The sequence below is a fragment of the Acomys russatus genome, chromosome 21 (assembly GCF_903995435.1).
Source record: "Acomys russatus chromosome 21, mAcoRus1.1, whole genome shotgun sequence".
NCBI lineage: Eukaryota > Metazoa > Chordata > Mammalia > Rodentia > Muridae > Acomys > Acomys russatus.
This window is the reverse complement of record NC_067157.1, coordinates 8,574,067-8,598,202: the sequence shown is the minus strand read 5'-3', so window position 1 is coordinate 8,598,202 and position 24,136 is coordinate 8,574,067. Positions and strand designations below refer to the sequence as shown.

Genomic DNA, 24,136 nt, shown 5'->3' with positions numbered 1-24,136 from the left:
AATTCAGGGCAGCTGGGTTACATGTGACCTGAAAAACAAACAAAATGGTGATGCCAGCTTACTGACTTGTTAATTAGGCTAGCCTTTTTTTTGTAGAGTTTAATAATTATGTTTGTTTTTACTTGTTGGCTTTACTAATTCTAAGACATTTATTATGTGCAACCTCTACCACTTGTCATTTTCCAGTACACATTCTTACTAGGTTCTAACTGAACTTTAAATTGTAAATTTTATAGTTTCCATATTGATTCTAATTAAATTGTATGGTTAGTGGATATGTTTTTAGGGTATGTGGATTTTCTTGGTAATCCACTGATGATAATGAATAAAGAGTGGTCCCTTGAAGGTGAAAAATTAGAATAATATTATATATTCAAATTCCCATTAAAACAGTCTTGCTTGATTGCTATTAGAATAAAATGAAATTTTAAATTGAAATACTTTTGACTTTAAAATGAATCCACATATATTAAGTCACCAACTTTGTTATCTTAAGTAGACTATTTTTCAAAGTCTATTTACGAAAGCTATGAGGTACTTTGGAAGGTTGCTACCTGATTATGTAGAGACTTAATGCCTGCCAAGCCTACTCACCCTCCCAATTGCAACTGATAAACCTTTATGAATAGACATTTTGAAAGATTTGTTTTCATCTGAAAGACAAACATGGCCTGATAGATACTGTTCTGGTTGCCTCTAGGAAGTGTTTGAAAAGGAGCAATCCATCTGTGTTGCTGAGGAGCAGCCTGCAGAAGATGGGGTAACAAACAGAAGTTCTGTTTAGTTCTCTAGTTGACTTATATTACTGTGGGGTGGCATACAGTTTATGAAAACACTTATTTTCATCAATCTCTTCTAAAAAACGACTGCTAAGCCTTAATAGTCACATGTGGTTTGCAGCAGAGTGATGCCAACAAGAACAAGGCAAAAGGAGGATGGCAGCAGAAGAGCAAAGGACCCAAGAAAATGCCCAAGTCAAAAAAGAAGAAGCCCTTAAAAAAAAAACCCACAGCTGTGCCCTTACCTCAAGCAAAGCAGCAGAAGCAGAAGCAGGCAAATGGAGTTGTTGGGAGTGTAAGTCTGCAGTCACCATTACTACTCACATGTCGTCTGTATATATTAAACTGGTCAAATACGCATCTAGCTCCTAAAGTTCACATGGGAATATGTACATTAAACCTAAGTCAAGATTTGCCCTCCCTTCTTTACTTTCTCTCTTCCAAGTGTTGGAAATTGAACCCACAGCTTCATGTACACTAGGATAGTGCTCTACCACGAGCCGTTACCAGATCTAGACTTAAAAGTTCTGGGCTTGAGAGATGGCTCAGCAGTTAAGAGTGTCTTCTGTTCTTGCATTGGCCTGACTTTCATTCGTAGCACCTGTGTGAGGTGGCTCACATCTCCCTGCCACTCTACCTCCAGGGGATCTGTCATCTCTGGTCTCTACAGGCAGCTACACTCACATGTGCATATACCACACATAGATACAGGCATATACACACAATTGAAAAATAAAAACAAATATTTTAAAAATGCTTTAGAACCTTAATCACATTCAGGAGAGCTCCTGTGTGTCCCTTTGTAGTCAGTGAGGCTTCCATTCAGTACTTCATCTGTCTATCCCATTACTGTGACTGTAATCACTCTAATTCTGTTAATTAATAAACTTCACATAAGTGAAATCATTCTTTAAGGCTTAGTTTTATTTTATGTGTATGATTGTTTTTAATCTGTGTATATAAATGGCTGTGTACCATGTGTGTACTGTGTCCTGGATAGATAAATGCAGCTAGAAGAGGGCGTTGGCTTCCCTGGAACTGAAATTGCAGATGGCTGTTATCTGCCACAAGGTTCTGGGAGTCAGATCTGGGTTGTCTAGAAGAGCAGCCAGTGCTCTTAACTGCTAGGCCTTTTCTCCAGTCCTGGCATTCTTTTTCCCTCCCCTCTCCCTCCCTTCCTTCTTTCTTTTTTTGAGATAAGATGTTACTATGTAGACCAGGATGGCCTTGAATATGTAGAAATATACTTGCCTCTGCTTCCTGGGTGCTAGGATTAAAGATGTATGCTTGATGCCCACTATTTTTTCTCCTTCCTTCCTTCCTTCCTTTTTTTTTTTTTTTTTTTCCAGTGCCAGGTATGGTAACACACATCTTTAGGGAGGCAGGAGCAGGGGGATCTCTTGAGGCTGCGCTCACTGGTCTACAGAGCAAGTTCTAAGATAGCCAGGACTGCATAGAGAAAACCTTTTCTCAAAAAACAAGCAAAAACAATTTATTTTTATTTATGTGTCTATATGCTGTGTTGTGTGTGCTCACACAAGTGCCTGGAGCTAGAAAATGATACCATATCTCCTGGAGCTTAAGTTACAGGTGGTCATGAACTCCTGATGTGGAATTGAACTGAGGTCCTCAAGAAGATCAGTACTTGCTCTTAACTCTCACCATCTTTCTAGGCCCTGAGTTTTATATTGTATGAATGGGCGTTTTGCCTGCACTACATGTGTGCCTGGTGCTTGCTGAGCCAGAAGAGGGCTTTGGATTCCCTGAAAACAAGTTACAGACATTTGTACGCCACTTTATGGGTACTGGGACTTGAACCTCAATCCTCTGGAAGAACAGCTGGTGCTCTTAACTGCTGAGTCATCTCTCCAGCCTCCCAATATTTCTTAATCTTTTTTTTTTTTTTTTTTAACCATTAATTGATTGTGTGTGCATCTTTGTGCCATGTGTGGAGATCAGAGGACAACTTGCAGGCTCTTTCTAATCATGTAGGTTTCAGCAATTGAGCTCAGATCATAAGGTTGGTGGCAAACACCTTTGCAAAGCCACTGAGCTGTCTTCTTGACCCTGGCTCAGGGTTCTTATTTTGTATTGTTTGTAAGGATTGTCCAGAGGAGTACAATAGAGAGAGGTTGTGTATGTGCATATTTTGGTGCTATTCCTTGTATAAATAAATAGACAGTCTCTCTGTTCTGTTTGGGTGTGCCATCTTAATCTAACATAACTAAAGGTGCTTATATGTTAAACTTTTTGTGCATTTTTTTCTGGACACTTTCTACATAGCAGTGGGGCTGGATCCTAAGATAGATGTGTTTAAACTCATCAATAGAGCCTGCTTTCCAAATTCTGCCATTTTGAACTACCCTAGCTGAGTATGAGAGTCTAGTTCCTGTGCCTCTCACTTCACCCTCATTTTCCCTTCTTTGGCTTTAACTATTTGGTTGATCCATAGTGATAGTACTATGTGTAGCTTTCATTTATATTTACGTAATGATTTGAGGTTTTCGTGTACTTACTGGCCATTATGTTAACTTTCTCATGGATTCTTTGTCTTAGGGATTTGATGAAAGTTCTTTAGATATTCTGGGTATGAGTTTCTTCTTGTACTAGGTAGCTTTTTGATGGTTCTTATTTTAGTAAAATCTATTTCAGTATTTTTTTTTTTTTTAAACCTTTTTGTAACTGGGTGTGTTGATGCACACCTTTAATCACAGCAGAGGAGGCAGAGGAGGGCAGATCTCTGAATTTGTGAGCCAGCCTGGCATATAATGTGTTCTAGGCCAGTCAAGGCTACATAGCCAGACCTTATCTCAAAAAAATATATTTTTTATTTTTGAGCATTTTATACATGCATACCATTTATTTTTATGATAATTATTTCCTAATTATCCTAATTCCCCCAGACACTAGTACATTTATGCTGCCTGTGTATTCACGGCTGTGGGACCATCCACAGAGTATGGTCAGTCTACCCGGAGCTGTTCCCTTAGCTGACTTTCCCTCCCATGGACCATCACCAGCCATCAGTGCTTCTCTGCTGGAGGGTGGAAGGGCTTCACTCTAGAATCTTCACTAGTCTGAATTCGCAGAGGCAGCCACAGCTGCTGAGGATTCATTTTAATACTACTGTCAGCTCTGTGACCTATCTTGTGTGACTTTTCATACTAATGTAAATTATGGAATACTTATTCTAGTATTTATTGAAAGTACAATTCTTTCCTCACTGAATTGCAGTGGCATTTTGTTTAGAACAAGTGGCCGTATTGCTTGTAATGTGTCACTCCGGATGCTGTAATCCACTGTCTTTGTTTGTTCTGGCGCCAGTGTCACACTTGCTTAATTGCAGTCTTTACATATTACAATGTAAATTCTCTAGCTTGTAATTTTACTTATTTTCTTAACTATTTTATATTCAACTAAACATTTAGAGTCAGTAATTTTTACTAAAAAGTGATTACTGAATTTGGATTGACATCAATTGACTCTGGTTTGAGATTGGGATTAGCATGGTACTGTTGCTGAATCTTTGCTCACATTCATTGCCTGTCTTGAGTAACTTAGAGCTGCTGACAGGTGTGGCACATTTGTATGGCTGTGTTCTTGAAAATTTTTATTGGTGGTACTTTAAATGACTTTTCAGTAGCTGTTACAGCTTTGTAGGAAGATATTTCTTAAAACATTGACCTTCTTTCAAGAAGTCTTAATGACTTGACATTGACTTCAACCATTCGTAAGTGTTTTCATAAAGATATTCCACAAATGCAGCGATGGCCTCCATGAGTGAAGACAGTTTCTCTTTAACGCTTTATGCCCTCCGTTTCTGCCTTTTGCCTTTCTCATCTTGAGTTTAGTTATGTTGACAGAGACTCAGCCATTTACTGACTGAGACGTTCAGCACTTCTGTCTTTGCTTTTGTCTTTTAGGAAGCTGCAGTAAAAGAGGAAGAAGAGGACATTTCTGACAAAGGCAGCGACTCTGAAGAGGAAGAACCCAATAGAGACTCGCAGAGTGAAAAAGACGATGGGAGTGACAGAGAATCTGACAGAGAGCAAGATGAAAAACAAAACAAAGACGATGAAGCAGTAAGCCCTGGCGTCCCAGCCCCTACCCCACTCTTGCTGAGGACGGAGCCAAGCTCCAGACGGGATAGTTTAAATCATTGAATCATGTTTCTGAGTATCACTGCAGCTGGTTGTTCATTTGTTTGCTTGCCTTAACTCGTCCATTTTAGAGTTTTATGACTTTAAGATTGCATTTGTTTTGAGGAATTCTAAAGGAAAATTGTTTTAGACTAGGATTGGAAATCCCAGTTTCTTAAAATTTGTTGACATTAGTTTGGGCTCTTTAGGGATTTTTCATGATGGACGGTGTCTCTGCAAGTAGAAGTAAACAAGGGAAGGCAGTTGTGAGACAGGAGCTGTCCTTGGAAGGCTCCTCTGTTGATTCCTGATCACAGTGAGACGCAGACCTAATGCTGGATAGTGAGTTAAAGGGAAAGCATTTAGAATGCCACTTTGTTTTTTGCACTTCATAGATAATTAAGAATTTATTAAGATGTGAGATGCAGTGTATATGCACCAAGTTTCACTTCATTTTCAGGAACAATACAGAAAAGAGTGCTAGAGATTCATTGCAGATGCAGTATAAACTTACTTCAGCTTACTTAGTTCACTTACTCTTCTGACGGGGCTTTTGATCTAAAAGTAATAACCCTTGTGGTTTGAGATAGAAAAAGTGATCCTCAGTGCTGGGACTAAAGGTGTGTACCACTACACCCAGCTATAGATGAGTTTCTTTAGAAGACAGAGAGATGCAGTTAACCAACAGATGCAAAGTCTGTCTCATTCTAAGCATAATTTAGCCCATAGTCTCAGACAAATAGGAAGTGCTTTTTGCCCTTGAACTTACTGGCTACCAGGGCTAGTAGACTTAAAATAAATGTGGTATGTACAAACATTAATATGTTATGCATATGGTCTCTAGAAGATAACGTATTTCAAGTATTAATGTTTTCTTCACTTAGGAGTGGCAAGAATTACAACAAAGTATACAGAGAAAAGAGAGAGCTCTTCTAGAAACCAAGTCAAAGATAACACACCCTGTGTATAGTCTTTACTTTCCTGAGGTGAGTTGTACTCAGCCTAGTGTTTCCATGATTCCATTTCTTCTTTCCATATATTTCTTAAGGGATTTGTACTGCTATGTAGTATGTTTATTGCTCCAACGTGTAATAACTGGTTTATTTTGATAGGTTACCCTCATAACAAAGGATATATTATAATATGGATGATTTTCTGTGACTATGTTGTTTACAGGGGGATTAACTTTAAGTCTGTGTGGTTTCCTAAGCTTCTGTCATGTCTGGTCCTGTTACTGAGCGTTGGCTTGTTGGCTGTTTCACTGAGTAGTGAGAGGAGGTCTTATAAGATGCATTATCTTGACTTTGGTTACTTGGTTGTTTGAGTCTCTGACCCTCGTGGAGTTTTAAGTAGTATGAAAGAGATTGTTATCTCGAAGGGTTCCTTATCTAGCCACTTGGTACCAACAACTTCCTTTTGACACCAGTAACTTTCCTAGTTTGTGGGAATACATGACCCCTTGGGTAATAACTACAGGACTAGTTGTTTTGGGCTCTGAACAAAATTCAGCAAGAACTGAACATACCTGAGTCTCACACTGAGGAAAGAGCACCACTGTGCTGTCTGTGCCACTGTCTTTGTTTACTTTGTCTTTATGCCTGCTCACCTCTTAATATCCTTGCTGTCTTGTGGGTCTGGAAATGACTGTGAAATTCCCTTGACATTTTGCTTTTGAAGGTGAGGATCTGTGGGGTTAAGATCAAGAGCTGGTTCCCAGGCTGGTGAGATGGCTCAGCCATTATTAAAGCCTAGGCTCACAACCAAAAATATAAGTTGGGTCCTGTAGTTCATGGACTGCTTCACAGCTTGCCACAGAACTTTCTGCTCTCTCCTTGTGCAAGATTCTGGGGGCATCTAAGTCCTAAATGACCGGACTTTCCTAGCAATAAGTAAATGGCTTTGCACATACTCCTGTTGTGACTTGGAGAAAAGCCAGCCCAGGGTTCCATCTTACTGTGTGTGTGCTGCTCTTCTGGCGTAGCTTGGGTTTTAGACCACCTGTTAGAGGCGTTTCCCCATTGCAGAAATGGCCTGTCAACACCAGGCACCCTGAAGTCAAGCAAATAAGCTCTGCTCATTGACTGGCTTTAAAAGTGTGGGAGAAGGTAAGTACTCATCCCACATACTTGGTACCCATGTCATTGACAGTATCATTTTAGGTCATGCTTAGTTAATAATGGACTCCCTTAAAGTATTTTATTCTCAGAAATGCTCTTTACTAGTATAGTCTGTACCTTGTGGTCAGTATTTGAAAACTCATGACCTGTATGCCACATGTGACCTATGAGAACAAGGAATGTTGCCCAACACAAAATCATAAAGTTAAACATTGAGGTGTTAGATGATTTATTTATTCATTTAATTTATTTATTTGTAATGTGAGCTTTGTAGATGATAATGCTGTTTCACAATGTCTAAAGGTTGAGCATAAGGCCAGCCTCCCCACTTATTTCCTAAAGATCCCTAGCTGGCTTGAACTCGCAGAGGTTTGTCTGCCTCTGCCTCTCTACTGCTGGGATTAAAGGTATGTGCCACCATGCCTCCTTTTGTTTTAAACAAAGTTTATTTGAGCACAATTTCATTTATTCTTTTCATGCTGCAATAGCAGATCTGAACACTTGTAAAAGTCTCCATTAATATGACATGTTGGGACGGTTAGTTTTGTATAAACTGTGTATATATGAAACAAACACACACACACAAGCGACCATCCTGCAGCCGCATCAATCTTCAAGTTAAGCAGAAGTGAATTTTATTAGGAGTTGCTCTCATCATTGCACATTGTGGTTTGCTTACTAGCCTTACTCATGCTCAGTGCTTTGTAGCCTATGCCATTCAACAGAAGAGCTTTTTGTTGGGCTTAAAGTAGCAGTGTTATAAAGATAAACAAAAATAATAATGGAAAAGACTGGGCCAGTGGGATGGACCAGCAAATGCAGGAACTTCATGCTAGTCCTGCTACCTGAGTAAAACAAAATGGAGAAGCATTGATTTGGATTTAAATATTGTCCAAAGAAATAATAGTCTCATTCTCCCTCCTACTCCCTCTCTCTCTCTCCCTCTCTCCCTTCCCCCTCCTCACGACATTGTTGCTCCTATCAATAGAGTTTTTTTAAGTGATAAAAATTTAAGAGTTTGGAATACTGCTATTTTGGCTAATGTATATTTAGCACATCCTGGGGTTTATTTTTAGCTCCCCACATTTCCTTTGAACTCCTTAGGTAAGGTATCTTCCCTACTCAGTCCTTACAACAGATGATACTAGGTGGATGCCTAGCACTAGTTCACTAATGGAAATGTAGCGCAGTGATGGTTACTGGGCACACTGAAGCTTGGTGCATATATGCTACTTGGCCATGTGCTATCATTTCTAATTCCCAGTTCTCATTGTGCAGTCTGGTGGCGGTTTCCTAACGATCTTTTTGTTGTTCTGACCTTTCTGCAGTTCAGCCAGAACTGCAATGTGTAGTAGTATGCAATGGAATTCTTCAAATCTGAGGTGCTCTCTTTTAATAGTAAGGCGATGCTAGGCAGTAGTGGTGCATGGTTTTAACCCCAACTTGCATTGATATTATTTTTATTGGGCCGCCCAAGTCCCTTCCATTCATACTTAAGATGTTTTAATAATTTAAATTGTTTTCCTTTTTTAGAATGTCTTTTGTCATTTTAAAGTAAATCAGGGATATCTAATATTGAGATCCATTAGTAGGCTTTCTGGATTTGCTGGAACTCCAGAAACTTTATATATAAACTTATGAGGGCACTAGTGAGTGTGCCCTGCAGTGGTTGTGCACAGTGTGTTTCCATTGAGCTAGGCGCTGTGTCAGTGCTGAGGATGTGGCATCTCTGTAAACAGGTGCATTAAAACTGTTCCTCAGTCCTTTTGGATAACTCATCCTCGTTTTGGTTTTTTTTCCCCCCTTTACAGGAAAAACAAGAGTGGTGGTGGCTTTATATTGCAGATAGAAAAGAACAAACATTAATATCCATGCCATATCATGTGTGTACACTGAAGGATACAGAAGAGGTAATTGGCTAACAATGTTTTAATGTCTTATCCTTTATGATGCTTCACTAAATTTTTAATAATTTAGTATATTGTATTTTGTTCATTGTATTTTGTTTGTTTTTATTGGGGCCACCCTGTAACACTAGATGGCCTCTTGAGATACCTGCTCTTATGTGTTTGTGGGTGCACATGCATGCGCACACACACACATCTGAATATATATATATATATATATTCTCTATATACATTCTATATATAATTTTAAGGGAGAGAGGATTAATTTCAGAAGGTTCATCCATATTTGATGATGTGCCTTCATAGGCACATTCTTCTAGACAGGGTCCACCTCCTATAGCCCATGACCTAATAATGTCATCAGCTCATGTTGCCATCAAAGGGTTAATCATTGATTGCATCATAGCTCTGGAGTTTAAGACATACCCGGACCATTCTAGGTATTTCTAAGTTCAGTCAATTCAAGATTGAAGTCCACAGTGGTGTTGTGATAAACAGTTGTTTACTTATTATGTTTTGTTTCCTCATGGAAGCTGTATTCTGCTGTACTGTATCTTGGTGAGGAGGCGAAGTGGCTTACAGACTGGTCCTACTAGCAAACAGTGTCTCAGGTGGTCTTCAGTTTATGTGGAATCTCAAAGTAGGATCTAATGCCAGTGAAGGGACTGGGTCTGGCATGGACTTTTGAAATGTCAAAGCTCAGCCCCAGTAAAACACTTCCTACACAAGGCCACATCTCCTAAGAAGTGTGTTACAGTCAGCAAAGCTGAAAGGAGCTGGAGACCTAAGGAGCATTTTGACATCAGATATGGAGATGCAGAACTTGAAATTTGCCCATTTGTTGACTGTAACACACTTCTTACTTTTGGCTGCTTCCCCATCCAGTCTGCAGCCCTCCTTAGCAGGCAGCTCTCCGGCTTGCCTTGTTCTCTGCCTGTAGACAGTTTGTGTTACCAAGTTTATTGCTGTTCTTTCCGAGACAGGGTTATTCTGTGTAGTCCTGGCTGTCATGGACTGGCTTTGTGGACCAGGCTGACCTCGAATTCAGAGATCTGCCTGCCTCTGCTTCCTGAGTGCTGGGATTAAAAGTGTGTACCACCACTGCCCAGCAGCCCATTTTTCATGTATTTTCTTTGTAGTATTACACGTAAATAATACTATACAGGTTATTCCCCTCCCCCAGATTTTGCACAAGTCTGCAGATACCATGCTTCACAGCCTTTCCTTTTTCTTACAATAAAACTTGGACATGGATCTCCTAAGTAACACATAGCCTTTTCTTCCACAAGCATAGTGTAGTTGTTAGCTAGGAATCAACACTCATGTGATGCAGTGTCACAGTTCGTATTTAATTTCCCCTCATGTCTACCACAATTTTTGTTTCATCTTCAGGTCAAAATCTACTGGAAGATTATACTTGGTTTTTGCTCTTAATCCTTTGTACTCCTGGAGAAAAATGCCAGCCAAGCATGGCCTCTATTGGAGTGATAAGTTCCAGCCCCTCTTTTTCTGTTCATAATACCATCTTTTCCAAGATTCTACTAGGCTGTTTTATTAGAATATCAGTGTACTTTGCCTTGTTGCTTACTCATTATATTTCTTTTTATTCATATATTTCATGTATTACACATTACTTTGTTTGCTCCCCATTTGTAGCAATAAGGTTTTCTTATTTCCAGGACATTGGCAATGTCCAAAGATTTTTTTTTACCAAATGTTTAGCACACAGCAGTGGTTTTGGTATAGTCACTTTTCACTCTGCTTTTTGTTTAGTGTAGTCAAAGTTTAATGGTTTAACTAGATACCATTAGTGTGGTCAGGGCATATCCTTGTTGATTTTTATTTAATCTTTTAAATTGCTTTGGATTTTTTCTTTTACTATGAGAAATCAACCCTTTAAAACAAAAATAAAAACAAAATGAATATTTCTCTCTAGTTTGTTCCATGCCTCAGTTTTCCAGGTGCTGGGATTTACAGATATGCACCACAATAGCCTATGTTAATATATAACATTGGCTGCAAAAATCTGGAATTTGAGGATTGGAGGCAGATTACTAGAGCATAACAAGGCCATGTGAAGATGCATTCTTATCCTCGTATAGAATTGCAGTCACTAAGACTGTGCTACTACTTGTTTATGATTTGATAGAAAATAAGATACCTTTTGGACATGGTTTTATACAGTTTTCTGTAATCTATACTTTATTTTTCTGCTGTGGATCGATGTCAGTTGGTAAAGGGCATTCTTAAAACTATAAATTGTTTATTGAAATATAATAGAGTAAAATATGCAATTCTTTTGTGTCTTTACAGTTTTGAGTTTCATATATGAATATAATGGGTTTTAGTTGTTTACTCTTTCCCTTGTGCCTTCTGATTTCGTGCCCTTTCAACCCTTATTGCCAACGTGTGTGTGTGTGTGTGTGTGTGTGTGTGTGTGTGTGTGTGTGTGTGTGTGTGTCTCTCTGCTGGGTTTAATTAGGATGCTTGCATGAGCATGAATGGGAAGTTATTTATTGGAAAGAGGGCAACTTTAACTACTGAAAAATTGACACATTTATCCCCTAGCCACTGTTAACTGCCAGCAACAGTCCCTTGGGAGTATGGGGCCTTGTTGAAGTCCTTCCGTGTGTGGATGACCACTACTGTAGTGAGCAGAGTGTGCAGTGGCTCTGCTGTGTCTTCAAGATTTCTTTCTGCAACATTTCTCCCCACTCTGGCTCATATGTCCTTTCTGTCCCTTCATCCTGTGCCTTGTAGGGTTCTTTGGCCATTTTTAAGGCATAGATAATTTATCCTGAAAATAAGAGAATTTAGCAAGAATTGTTTTTTTTTTTTAATCTTTCCAAGTCTGTTAATTCAACACTTATTCTTTGCTTCATTTCTTCTGAGTCTTAAAGTGACAGCATCGAATTTGGTTGCTTTACTATGCTTTCTTGAATTGTGTACATAGAGATGAACTCCAGCAGTTCTGCTTAATTTGATTTCCTTTTAGTTTAATGTTTATAATAGACGAAGTAGAGATCACATGCTGTTTGTTATTGTGAAAGTTTCTGTAATTATCTGCTCAGTACTCAGAGGTAGGAAGTTTAAGGGCATTCTGTTGTTTCTTTTATGTAACTGAAAAGTATGAGTCAAGTACTTGCGAAATAATGTTTAGCTTGCAGGATAACAAAGCATTCACCTAAAATGTGTGGAAATTGGCCTAAATGTGCTTACCTCAAGAATATTACACCCAAAGACAAAATGCCCCAAATAAAGACTTTAATTAGCACATAGTTTCTAAAGTATGCCCACTGTCTCTAGCTCCTATTCCTGACTATAAAGTGTCCTTTGAGACACAAAGCCCCCTAAGATGATCTAACTTTGTTGTCAACAAAAAAGCTCTCTTTTTTGGTTTGCTAACTTTCCAAATGAATCTTTCCTTGCCTCACTTCTTGTCCTGGAGCCATGGGCATTTGGAGACAACAGTCTAGTGCTGGATGTAGCACTGTTAGGACTTATGTTAGGACTACTGTGCTCTGCCTCTGGCTGAGGCTTGTTCCTTAGGTCAAAATGTAACCTCGCTCCAAGCATCCTGCGTCAAAAGTCGGCATTTTGCTCAGTCATTGTTTCTTTTATGTAATCCAGGTTTTTAAGTGTTGGTTTTTACCTTTTTAGGTAGAACTGAAGTTTCCTGCACCAGGCAAGCCTGGAAATTATCAGTATACAGTGTTTCTGAGATCAGACTCCTATATGGGTTTGGATCAGATTAAACCACTGAAGGTAAGACTATGGGTCTAGTGATCTTTGAGCAAGTGCCCAAGGAAGGTGTGGGAAGCATTTCCAGTTTTGAAATGTGGACTAATAGAAGGAAGAAGATCATCTCAGACACTTTCAGTAATAGTTAGGTCTTAAGGAGCTTTGAACTTGGACTTTAAGTTGCTTTAGTGGTCATTTTAAAGTGCTGCATCTCACGGTTTTACCAAATATGTTGTTTTCTTTAAAAAGACTTTTAGGGGGTGGTGGGGAGCAAGACTCAGATTTTTACCACAGACTATTGGAGTGCTTATTGATTCTGAAATGAAGGGTTTTTGTTTGTTTGTTTTTGTTTTTTAATCATCTTAGACCAGTGTTTATTTCCCTTGAGCTTTTCTATTGCATTAGTGAGATTGTTGTGGTCAATCATTGTTAAACTTTTCAGAGGAAAGGAGCCAGTAAAGGTGAGTCTATATGTCCTGAGAGTTCTGTGTTCTTGAACTGACCATAGACTTTTACTTCACAGCTAATCTTTGGAAGGCATACTTGAATTATTCTTCTTTCAGCCAAAGATTTCTAGTAAGATACCACTCAGTATTATTGCATAAGAACCATAGTTGTAAAAAAAAAAAAAAAAAAAAAAGAACCATAGTTGTTTGTACTTTGTGCCCTAGAAATACATTCTTACATGGTTTAACTTCTGCAGCGCCAAATACTGAACTATATTAGACATTCAGTTACATTTATGTGTAAGTGTATTTAGTGTTTTCAGTTGCAGAATGAAGTATCTTCTGTAATGAATGCATTGAATTTAGTTGGAGCCACAAAATCCATTTCTTTGTGATTGCCATGGTGAAAGAAAACCTTTACTAGGTATTTTTCTCATTGTTCCTCTCCAAATTTCTGAAGTGTGCATTTAATTCTTTATAGTTGGAAGTTCATGAAGCCAAGCCTGTCCCAGAAAACCACCCACAGTGGGATACAGCAATAGAAGGTGATGAAGACCAGGAAGACAGTGAGGGATTTGAAGATAGCTTTGAGGAAGAGGAGGAAGAAGAGGAAGGTGATGACTAAGCAGTGTATGAGTGGACCACAGCATTTGCACACAGTTGAAACAGCTGCTGCTTTGTAAAGTATAATAAAGCAGAAGCAGTGGAGAACTGACGTGGAGGGAAGTGTTGGTGTCTTTACTAGAAATGGATGCAAAAAATAGACAGTTGGTGCCATGGTACCATCTGAAAAAGAGTCATTTAAAGCCTTTCAGGTATGGGGCGGTGTGCCTATCTCATCTGCAAATGGTAATAACCCTTTTGTTGTTACATATCTCCAGAAGTATGGGCTGTGCATTACCTGGTCAGTCTATGGTCTCAGTGAAAGTCAGGTACATGAAACACAATCGATAAATGAGGAACTTTTCTCTGTTCAGCTTAAGTTTTAGTAAACATTAAAATATAAACATCACAAATATGTTTTAAGTAACATCTGCTCAAGTTTTTAATCTGTTAAACTACTATTCATTTATCGATATTTTGCAGATGGTAACATTATAACAGTTCCATATGTGAGTTCAAACCTTTGTTTTCATCTATCTTGGCCATAATGTGTGGCATTCTCACACATTCCACATAATACAGAGGGCTACATTTTGGAATTTTCCGTTCTTAATTGCCCAGAGTTAGCAGACATTATAAAAGTGGCTTTTAATGGCTTACAGCCTTTTAGAGCCTCTGTTAGTGTCGGCGCAGGATCTACTTCTGATAAGCTTCAGGGCTGAAAGTGATTGTGGGACCACACATTCTCTGATGCTTGGTTTATGTCATTCAACCTTTTTGAAAAGGCTCACTATAAAAGCTGAACTATATTCTTAGCTTTTACTCTACCTGACTTTATCAGAAGCCTTTTAAAGAAAGTAAATAAAGCATACCAAGGAGGCATTTTGTATTCATTTTGGACTCCTGTTAATAAAATAGAAGTTTGACTCATTTTATGTTTGTAACTGTGTTTGTCTTTTTACTCCTAGAGAAAGGGCATAAATAGGGTAATCTTTTATTTTTCAACTAAAATTTAATATTGTACCTCACTGTGGAAGTGACTGCTATCTCTGTATACTCTTGGAAAACCCAGGAGGAACAGCTATTTTCTCTCACTTTAGTACAACCTAAAGGTCAGTGCTCAACATAGAGTAGAAACGTGTGTGTGATGAGTCACTGAGGTCAGAGGAATATTTTTATTACTAGATATGGAAGACACACAAATCTACAATACTATAAGACTGATTGCAATAATCCTATCAAACTCTCCATAGGCCAAAGTACTGTTGCAATACTAACTTAAGACCTTGTTTATTTAAAAGGTTGCTACTCTTCGTGCAGAATTATTGCTGGTATTTTGTTACTATAGTAGTTGGAAATAAAATTTTAAAATTCCAAAAATATGAATTTTTTTGTTGTTCTAAATTTAAGATGTACCCCTTAACAGTTGCTTTTCAGTGGTTGAGGGAGACCATCCCTTCCTTTGCAGGCAGAAGCTGTGCTACTAAACACCTGGCTCGTGTGTTTATGTGTGAGCGGGTGGGTTTGCTTTCAAACCAAGTCTTACTGGGAAGAGCTAGCATTGGTCGTAGCTGCCAGACAGACTTGGAAGTGTGATGGGGTGAGCCAGCTTATATCTGGTGAAGCAGATGAGAGGAAAGTGAACAAACAGAATTCAAGTATTTGCATTTCCTAGCTTTGCTAAAGTAGGCAGGCTCAAGAACACTCTTCTAGTGGCTCTTTTCCTCTGAAAGGGTGCACAGAGTGCATTCAGACAACTGGCTTTTCTGGTTTGAGACTCTTCGGTGAGGATTTGCAGTCTGATAACAGCACCTTGCCTACAAATCAGCGTGTCCGCCATGATTGGAAATGCCAACGATTTGCTTACGTTTGCCTATCTTGTGATGTATACCAACATCTCAACCTAAAGAGTCAGTTTTCCTCTAACAGGTACCGTAGGTGAAAGACCGCACGTAGGGCTCTCATCTCTACCCAGTCACCAAACTCAACATTCCTTCTTTCTCCTTAATAGGGTTAATACCTTGTCCTGGTTTGCATTTAGTTGACAGGAAATTTTTGAGTGAAGTTTTGTTTTTACTCCTATTCAAAACACTGGCTTTTTTTTCAATAGAATAATTGAATATATAGATGAAAACACAGTATATGCATACAGAGTGAAATTGATTATATATGAAATTAAGTAGTTTACATTGTGTAAAAATTTTAATCTCCAAAGTTGCAGAGGAGCCTTCAAAATACAGCTTTCCACAAGGAGACTTCACTAATGGTTGAAAGTGTGGCAGGTGCAAAGGTTATTTAGCATTGTAAGACCTGGCTGAGGCCTTAGACTCAAAATTAAATGTTGGTGTTCTCTAAAATTTTGTGGTATTTGAAAAGAACCGAGCACATTGAATGCAACTCTATATATGGATCAATCTCTTGTTCTTTGTTTTGCCTTTCCTAGCACACATGAGAGGGTGGAGGGCAGGCAGGTGAGTGGTGCCTTTCTGTTTTCCGGGAAGCTTGGACTACAGGAGGCATAGGAAGGAGTGGAATGCCACGTGGAACTAGGGGATTGTGTGCTAGGAGCACACTGAGGCTTTCTTAGCATGTCCTCATTTGGTTTTCTTGTTTTTGAGTCAGTCTCACTATATACCGTGGGCTGGCCTTGAACTCACAGTGTAGCCCAAGTGGTGGACCTTGTGGCCCTCCAGCCTCAGTCCCCTGAGTGACAGGGTCACAGGCCAGAGCCACCACACTTGTGTTAAATATTTACTCCATTTATTCAGGTGTCTACTGCAGCTGGCTCCTACCACGCACTGCAGTGTTGCTCAGTAATAATCTGTGTTCCCGATGCACTTCTGCACCCTACATGGTTTTGAAGGGTTGCTTATCATGTACTTGCTTCCATGTCCAGGTTCTTTTGATCAGCTCTGCAGTTATACGGACGCTCTGTGCTCAGAGCTTCTTGGATTTGATCAGCACATGGGTGGGAATTTGTTTTAATCTCTTTCCCTTGGTACAGTGGCCAGTGTTTAGGATGTCTCCCCTTCCTTTTTTCTTTATTTTCTTCCTTGTTGGTGTTGGTTTGTTTATCTTTCACTAGGCCACTAGGCAGAGGAATTATTTTTTTAGGGATGAGCTTTTGAATTAGTTGGCCTTTGCCTACCTACCTATCCTCTTTGGATAAAACAACATATATCCTTTGTTTTTAAATGCTTCTTTTTTGAAGCATTTTCTCAACTCTATGAATCCCCTATTTAGTCTGCCTTAAAGTGAAACAACTATCAGTGAGCCGTAGCATGACATTTTACCAGCTGTACAGTGATAAGTTCAAATGTGTCCCAAGAAGTTAGCATCATCAAACACTTAAACTTGACACTAGGGCCATTTTATAGACCTTAATAAACAAAACAGACACCATCTTGTACATTTTCCTGTAACTGAGCTAAAAATCCAAATAGCAATCACGGGCATGCTTTAGAACTGTGGTTTCAGGCAGGTGTGTACATCCCAGGGGTATGCAGATAATAAGTCCATTGAGAAAATGTTAAAATAATGATTCTTTGTATTTAATCTCATCCTTTTAAATTTCTATTTTTGTGTGTTTTATAATGTACATAATATATTGTACAGTTGTACACTTATAATTTATAAATAAATAATACATTTACTGGTGCATTATACATTTTTTTCTGATTTGGGTGCGTGATGAAAACGTTTGGATACTACTGTTTTGTGGTATAGACAGGGTGACATTTCAATAAGCTGAAGGTTGGGGCTTTTGGCATTCTGCCGTCTGAGATGGGAGGGATGACATACTCTGATACCAGGAGGCAAGGTTGTACTTGCTATGTCTGTATCTACAGCTGCTCCCAAGAGCAAAGATAGCAGATGCCCTTGCAGTGGCGCCATGGGAGAGGGGGGACTCTGAGCAGAGCTGTAGCTGTTAGGAGCTGGCCGGTCAGTGGCAGCTGCACATTAAAGGCTGGTGCGGGAAGGACCATCCTTCCAGTACGAAAGGAGCCTCTAACCCTGCATAATGGTAGCGGTGGCCACCACTGAGGTGTAAGCAGGTGGTTAACATCACAGTTGCTCTGTGTTTTCCAGCTTGGTTCCAGTAGAGGGCGACAGGGCCATAATTAATTTTCTCTAAAGACTGGTAGGTCTAAATCAAAACCTCTTTTTTTTTTTTTTTTTTTTTTTTTTTTGAGATTGGCTATTGCTTGTTTCCCAGCCATGCCTCAAATTCTTGGATTCACAGTTCTCCTTAAGTCTCTTGGACAGCTAGGACTGTAGGCACGTACCACTGTGCCCAGCTAAGAAATGTTTTCTGGATTATCTGCACCTTCCTTTCTGGTTGAGCTTCTGTACCCACCTGCCCCTCCCCCACCAAGCCTTGTCTCCTTACCTATGTAACTCATCAAATCTGCAGCTGGCTGGACAGTAAACCCATTTGTAGCCAATGCCAAGAGACAGTCTGCTGGGTATCCGCTGTGCTAGTGCTACGTTCTGTTGTTTTGAGAGAAGTGGCAATCAGGTAAGATAGTGATGTTATTTTGCTTTATAAGATTTAGTTTTTTGAACGGTATCAGCTGTGAAGGGTCTGCCATTTTTCTCTTTCTGCAAGTTAATCTGCCACATTGTTTGGGTGCTAGTTCCAATTCCCTGGTCACACATAGCATGAGTTTTGTTTGTGGTTTTTTCTTTCTTTCTTTTTTCTTTTCTTTTTTTTTCTCCCTGAGACAAGGTCTTTCTGTGTAGCCTAGGCTGGCCTCGAACTCACAGCGATCCGCCTGCCTCTGCGCCACCACCGCCCGGCTATAGCATGAGTTTTGTGTCACCCAAACTGCTCCTGCCCTCCAAGTTCCACGTGGGAGATGCATGTCAACATGGGAACCTAGGCCTTTAAAAAGGTATGTGTGCAAACTGTTGACCCTGTTCACGGTGCAGTGTAACAGCAAACATGCCCTCTGTTATGAGGAAAATGATGCCTCTGTCTACTGTGGCTGTTTGGATACACATCTATGAGAAGGCAGTATGTAACCAAAGTGCGTGCGTGCGCATGCGTGTTCATGCACGCTCAGGTATAAAGTACAAGTGGGCAGTGGCCTTCCAGCATATGGAATTCTGTCTACATAAATATTATACCAGGAGGTGTGGGACACTTAACTTTCAGGGGAATACATTCTTTGTAAAAAATAATTAGACCATCTCACTTGAGGTTAATGTACTTTTTAGCCTCTTGTAAATGTTTTGTCTTATTGTCAAGGATAGCTTTGTTTCAACTTGAAGATAGTTCTTCATTGAATTCAGTCTGTTATAATGGGAAGGGCTGTCTGAAAAAGTGAACATTATATCTGTTGTATATTGTAGCCATAGAAGCCATGACATGTAGGGTGCTATCTGCATCCTACCATAAAACCCCGCCAGGTTGCTGTAGGCCTCTGCTTGAACTAACCAGAGAGCCTCTGAAACCCTGTTGCAAATAGCATCAGCTTAGATTGCTTATTGCTTTAGCTGCCTCTGACATCTCACTTAGAGATACTGGAGAGTATCTCCATGTTTACCATGTTTACCAATGAGTATTAATTTTTAAATGCACCTAGGAAAAAAGTGCACATAGTAAATTCAATAAAGGACTAGAGTTTACTGCCTTTCCCAGCATAGATGAGGGGGTGGAGGGTTCCTCAGGGAATGTGGCATCTAGTAGTTGGACTCATTGATATGTTCCACCACCCTTCATCCCGGCCCTGCCGACTTGTCCCTGCTTCACAATCACACCCAAAGTTTCTCCAGCTTAATTTCTTGGTTCTCTGCCATATTCTTGGGACTCTAGTCACTTACCTTCAAAAGCTTACTGTTCCTCTTGACAACACATTAAACACACGGGGCAGTGGCCAGGAGAAGGGGGAGAGGCGGGAAAGATGCCCATGTGACAGACTGCAAGGCAGCTTCTTTGGTTCAGAGCTATGGCTTCAGAACTTGAGTTATATTTTCCCACGATCCCTAGGAGCTCCTGTCCCACCTCACAAGTCTGAATCTATTATGATGGAAATTATAAGGATTAAAATTATTATCTGAAGTGCTTCTGAGAGTGGGGGTGAAACTGTAGTGTTATGATCTACTGCAGTATTTCTTTGCACAAGGCCAGCCCCTGTGTCTTTCAAGTCTGCTGACTTAATGACAGGGTGTCTCACCAAATGTCAAGAGTGACACCTCAGGAGCAGCATGTTTCACATGGAATTTAAGTTTGGCAATACTAAGATTTGAGTAGAATTTAGTGTTTTGGTGTGTTACAAGGAACAATTTTTTTCAGGGTATGAAATCTTTAAAAAGCCTTTTTTTTTTTTTTTTTTAAGCTTCTGATTTCTAATATTTTCTTTGCATTTGGTACTTAGCTGCCACTTGGCCTAAGTCTCTCCAAAGCAAGGCATCAATAAGGAAACAACCGGAGTTTCGGCCCAACACCCTCTCCTAGTAGTGATGTCATGGCAGGAGTGAGTGGAAGGGCTAAGAGTGTCACTGCCGCTTTGTTCCAGAGCCATCTGGCTTCTCTTGCCCCTCTGAGGGTCAGACATGATGTGAAGGAGGAAGGTAAGAACAAAGAGCCAGAGAGGAGAAGGGATTTGCTCCATCTGGAGAGCTCCTGTGCACATCCAAACTCCCAGTGTCTAACTTGCCAATGTATGCATGAAAATGGAAGCTGACAGAATCACCAACTCTACCTCACTAGCCTGCCTCCGCCATGTGTGTTCCCAGCAGTGGGTCTAGGGTTACACATGACTCAGCCCCTATCTCAGAGTTCCCAGGCTGCACAGAGAAAGGAGGCAGTTTTTCCAGGACAGTTTTACAGAGACAGCTTGTAGAGGGCAAGTTAGACACAGGTGAAGGAGCCAGAGAATGAGGAGCCAGAGGATTAGAACATACTGCGAGAGTTAGTCTGAGGTCAAGTAGAGCAATTTAGTCAGAAGCTGAGAGAAATCAGTTTGAATCAGGTTGGAGAGGTGTTTGAGCCAGAACAGCTGAGTTGAACCAGCCAGCCAGAGTTCAGAAAGAGCTAGAAAGACTGAGCTTACTCAGCAGTAAGTCTCAGAGGCTGAAAACATTCTAGGCCTACATTAGATTGTATGAAAGCTAGAAGCTTCCAGGACTAGGCCAACCAAGGTTAGCAGATGGAGGAAAGAAGCCTCTGATACAACAAATATGTCAGGCAAATAAAGGTTACTTTTACACACTCTTACCCGTGAGCTACATTCCCGGTACACTTCCCCTTGACATGCCTTAAACTTTTTTAGGAATTTATTCTTCAACTTTTTAAGTAAATTGTCTAAAGCTGGCCTTGCACTTTCGATCCTGCTGGGATTACAGGCCTGACTTGGAGAATTTCTTGATGTTGACATGAAGGCAGAAGACTAAAGGTGAAAAGTGAGCGAGCATGCGGGGTCTGTGAAGAGGGCTGTTTCCGGAAGGAACACTAGGTTCAAATTCACAAAAGTTCCTATCAGTTCTGTCTGTTGGCACCCAGCAATATGTTCACAATAAAATAAGGCACACTTAAGATTGCTCCATGTGGGGCACAGTCTGCATGAGTTCCTTACACACGCGCTGTTTGCCTAGCGTGAGACTCAGAACGTAACTGAAGTCTATCTCATTGCACAGCATGCTGTGAACTGAGATGTGAGTGTTGTCCTGCTCAGTGTTAGACTGTGGGACTCCAAGACTCCTCATGTGGCTTCTCACACAGACGGGCCTCTTACATGTGTTAACCTGGCCATCCACTGTGGAAGAATTGGGCAGGGAGCTTATCACAATCGCTTTCTTGAACGTCACGTCTGAAAAGGAAAGCTTACTGAGGAAGCAGGGGACTTTGTACTGCCATGCTGTGTGGACTGTCAGCAAGGAGATGGTGTGGGTGTTTGTACAAGCAGTTCCAGCAAAACACAAGGGAGAGTAAATGAGGGTAAGAGTTAGCAAAGCCACAGGAATAACATGATGGACACAATGTGTGATGGGGGAAAACACCTGTTCCTTCTAAGAGCAAGGCGGGGATGTCCATTTTCACCATGTCTGTTCAACCTGAAGTTGGCATTTCTAGTCTGAGCAATTAGGCAAGAAATAGAAACAAAAAGCATCACAGTTGGAAAGAGAAAGGTGAGATTGTTTCTGTTCCCACGTGCTATGATTCTGTATGTAGAGAAACCTGCTAGAACTCATAAATGAATTCTCCCAAAGTTGCAGAACACAAAATCAACATATAAAACACTTCTGTTCCTGTACATTACCAATAAGCAGTTTGAGAAGGGATCCAGAAAAATAATTCCACTTACAGTAGCATCAAAAGGAATAAAAAGTTTTAAGACTTGCTCTCTCCAGGCGACCTCATTAGAGTGACATTGTAAACCCTGCGTGGCAAACCCTGATGTACTGCCATGATGCCCAGGGAAGACAGGGCGACCTGGAAGTCCAACTACTTCCTTAAGATCACCCAACTTTTGAATATTTCATTGTGGGAACAGACAACATGAGCTCCAAGCAGATGCAGCAGATGCGCATGTCCTTTTGAGGGAAGGCCGTGGTGCTGATGGGCAAAGACACCATGACGTGCAAGGCCACCAGGGGCCACCTGGAAAACAACCTCACTCTGGAGAAGCTGCTGCCTCACATCCAGGGGGATGAGGGCTTTGTGTGCACCAAGGAGGACCTCACCGAGATTAGGGACGTGCTGCTGGCCAATAAGGTGCCCGCGCTGCCCGTGCTGCCCGTGCTGGTGCCATTACCCCACGTGAGGTCACTGTGCCAGCTCAGAACACAGGTCTGGGGCCTGAGAAGACCTTGTTCTTCCAGGCTTTGGGCATCACCACTAGAATCTCCAGAGGCACCACTGAAATTCTGAGCGATGTACAGCTGATAAAAACTGGAGACAAAGTAGGAGCCAGCGAGGCCACAGGGCTGAGCATGCTCAACATCTCGCCCTTCTCCTTTGGGCTGCTCATCCAGCAGGTGTTTGACAACAACAGCATTTATAACCCTGAAGTGCTTGACATCACCGAGCAGACTCAGCACTTTTGTTTTCTAGAGGGTGTCTGAAATGTTACCAGCATCTGTCTGCAGATTGGTTACCTGACTGTCACCTCGGTGCCACACTCTATTGTCAATGGGTACAAGAGGGTCCTGGCTTTGTCTGTGGAGACTGACTACACCTTCCCTCTTGCTGAGAAGGTCAAGGCCTTTCTGGCTGATCCATCTGCATTTGTGGTTGCTGCCCCTGTGGCTGCAGCCACCACTGCTGCTCCTGCTGCTGCAGCCCCAGCCAAGGCTGAAGCCAAAGAAGAGTCTGAGGAATCAGATGGGGATCTGGGATTTGGCCTCTTTGACTGATCACCTCTCAAAGCAACCAATTCTAAAACATTGCTGAAAGAAATTAAAGATGACATAATTCCATGCTCATGAATGGAAAGGCTCAAAATTTGTGGTGTCAGTACTACGCCCAAGTTATCTGCGGAGTCAGTGCAATCCCCAGAGCTTTTGATTAATTTTTTGTTTTCTACAGGAATAGAAAAACTGTCTTAAACTTTATGTGGAATTTCAAGGGAGCCCTTGGAACAAAAAAGAACAAAGCTAAGGGAGCCTCTTGTCCTTATTTTAAAGTTGTCTATACTGCAGTATGTCATAAAGACAGACATGCAGGCTAATGGAATGCAAGAGAGCCCAGAAATAAGTCTTTATATATATGGTTAAATAATTTTTTTTTTGAGTCAGGGTCTCTCTATGTAGTCTTGACTATCCTGCATCCCAAAGTGAAGACCAGGTGGTCTGGAAATCATGGAGATCTGCCTGCCTCTGCCTAAAGGAGTAGTAGGATTAAAGGCACACACCACCACACCCATCTTGGTCAAATAATCTTGAACAAAAGTGTCAAGACCAGTCAGTTGGGGAAAGATGGCATTTTCAACAAATGCTACTGGAAAAACCGGATATGCATAGGTAATGCATGAATAGGTAAGGACTAATTTGGAACCTTACTAACATCATCTACAGAAATTAACTCACAAAGAACTAAAGACATAACTGTGTTAAGACCTAAGTCTATATAGGAACACTTAGGAAAAATAAAGGGAACATCTCCATGTTCTTAGACTCAGCAGTTATCACTTGGATAAGATACCAAAAGCATGGGGAGGGGAGAGAGAGAGAGAGAGAGAGAGAGAGAGAGAGAGAGAGAGAGAGAGAGAGATTTTGTGGAAATTAAGTGCCTGTAAACCTAGTTCTTGGGGGCTGGAGGGATGGAAGGTGGGGTTACTGTTCAATGGTCATAGTAGTTTAGTTATAAGATGGAGAGCTCTCTGGAGGTGGACGGTGGCTTCCCATGATGAGGGTAATAAATACCCCCAGAGGATGCACACAAATGGCTAATATGGTACC

The 24,136-nt window shown here is 40.7% G+C and overlaps 1 protein-coding gene and 1 pseudogene across 3 annotated transcripts in view; both read left to right on the top strand.

Annotated features, from left to right (window-relative positions):
• Sec63 (SEC63 homolog, protein translocation regulator) overlaps positions 1-13,973 on the top strand; it is a 68,210-nt gene extending 54,237 nt beyond the window's left edge. For 2 of the 3 annotated variants that reach the window (XM_051164160.1, XM_051164162.1), the window contains 7 exons: positions 701-760; positions 901-1,074; positions 4,703-4,861; positions 5,803-5,904; positions 8,847-8,945; positions 12,603-12,707; positions 13,611-13,973. In XM_051164160.1, coding sequence (XP_051020117.1) covers positions 701-760; positions 901-1,074; positions 4,703-4,861; positions 5,803-5,904; positions 8,847-8,945; positions 12,603-12,707; positions 13,611-13,754 — 843 coding nt within the window. In that variant the 3' untranslated portion in view covers positions 13,755-13,973. The remainder of the gene's footprint in view (positions 1-700; positions 761-900; positions 1,075-4,702; positions 4,862-5,802; positions 5,905-8,846; positions 8,946-12,602; positions 12,708-13,610) is intronic. The other variant, XM_051164161.1, reaches the window with a different exon arrangement.
• Positions 13,974-22,146: 8,173 nt separating this feature from the next.
• LOC127205032 (60S acidic ribosomal protein P0-like) lies at positions 22,147-23,092 on the top strand (annotated as a pseudogene).
• Positions 23,093-24,136: the final 1,044 nt, after the last annotated feature.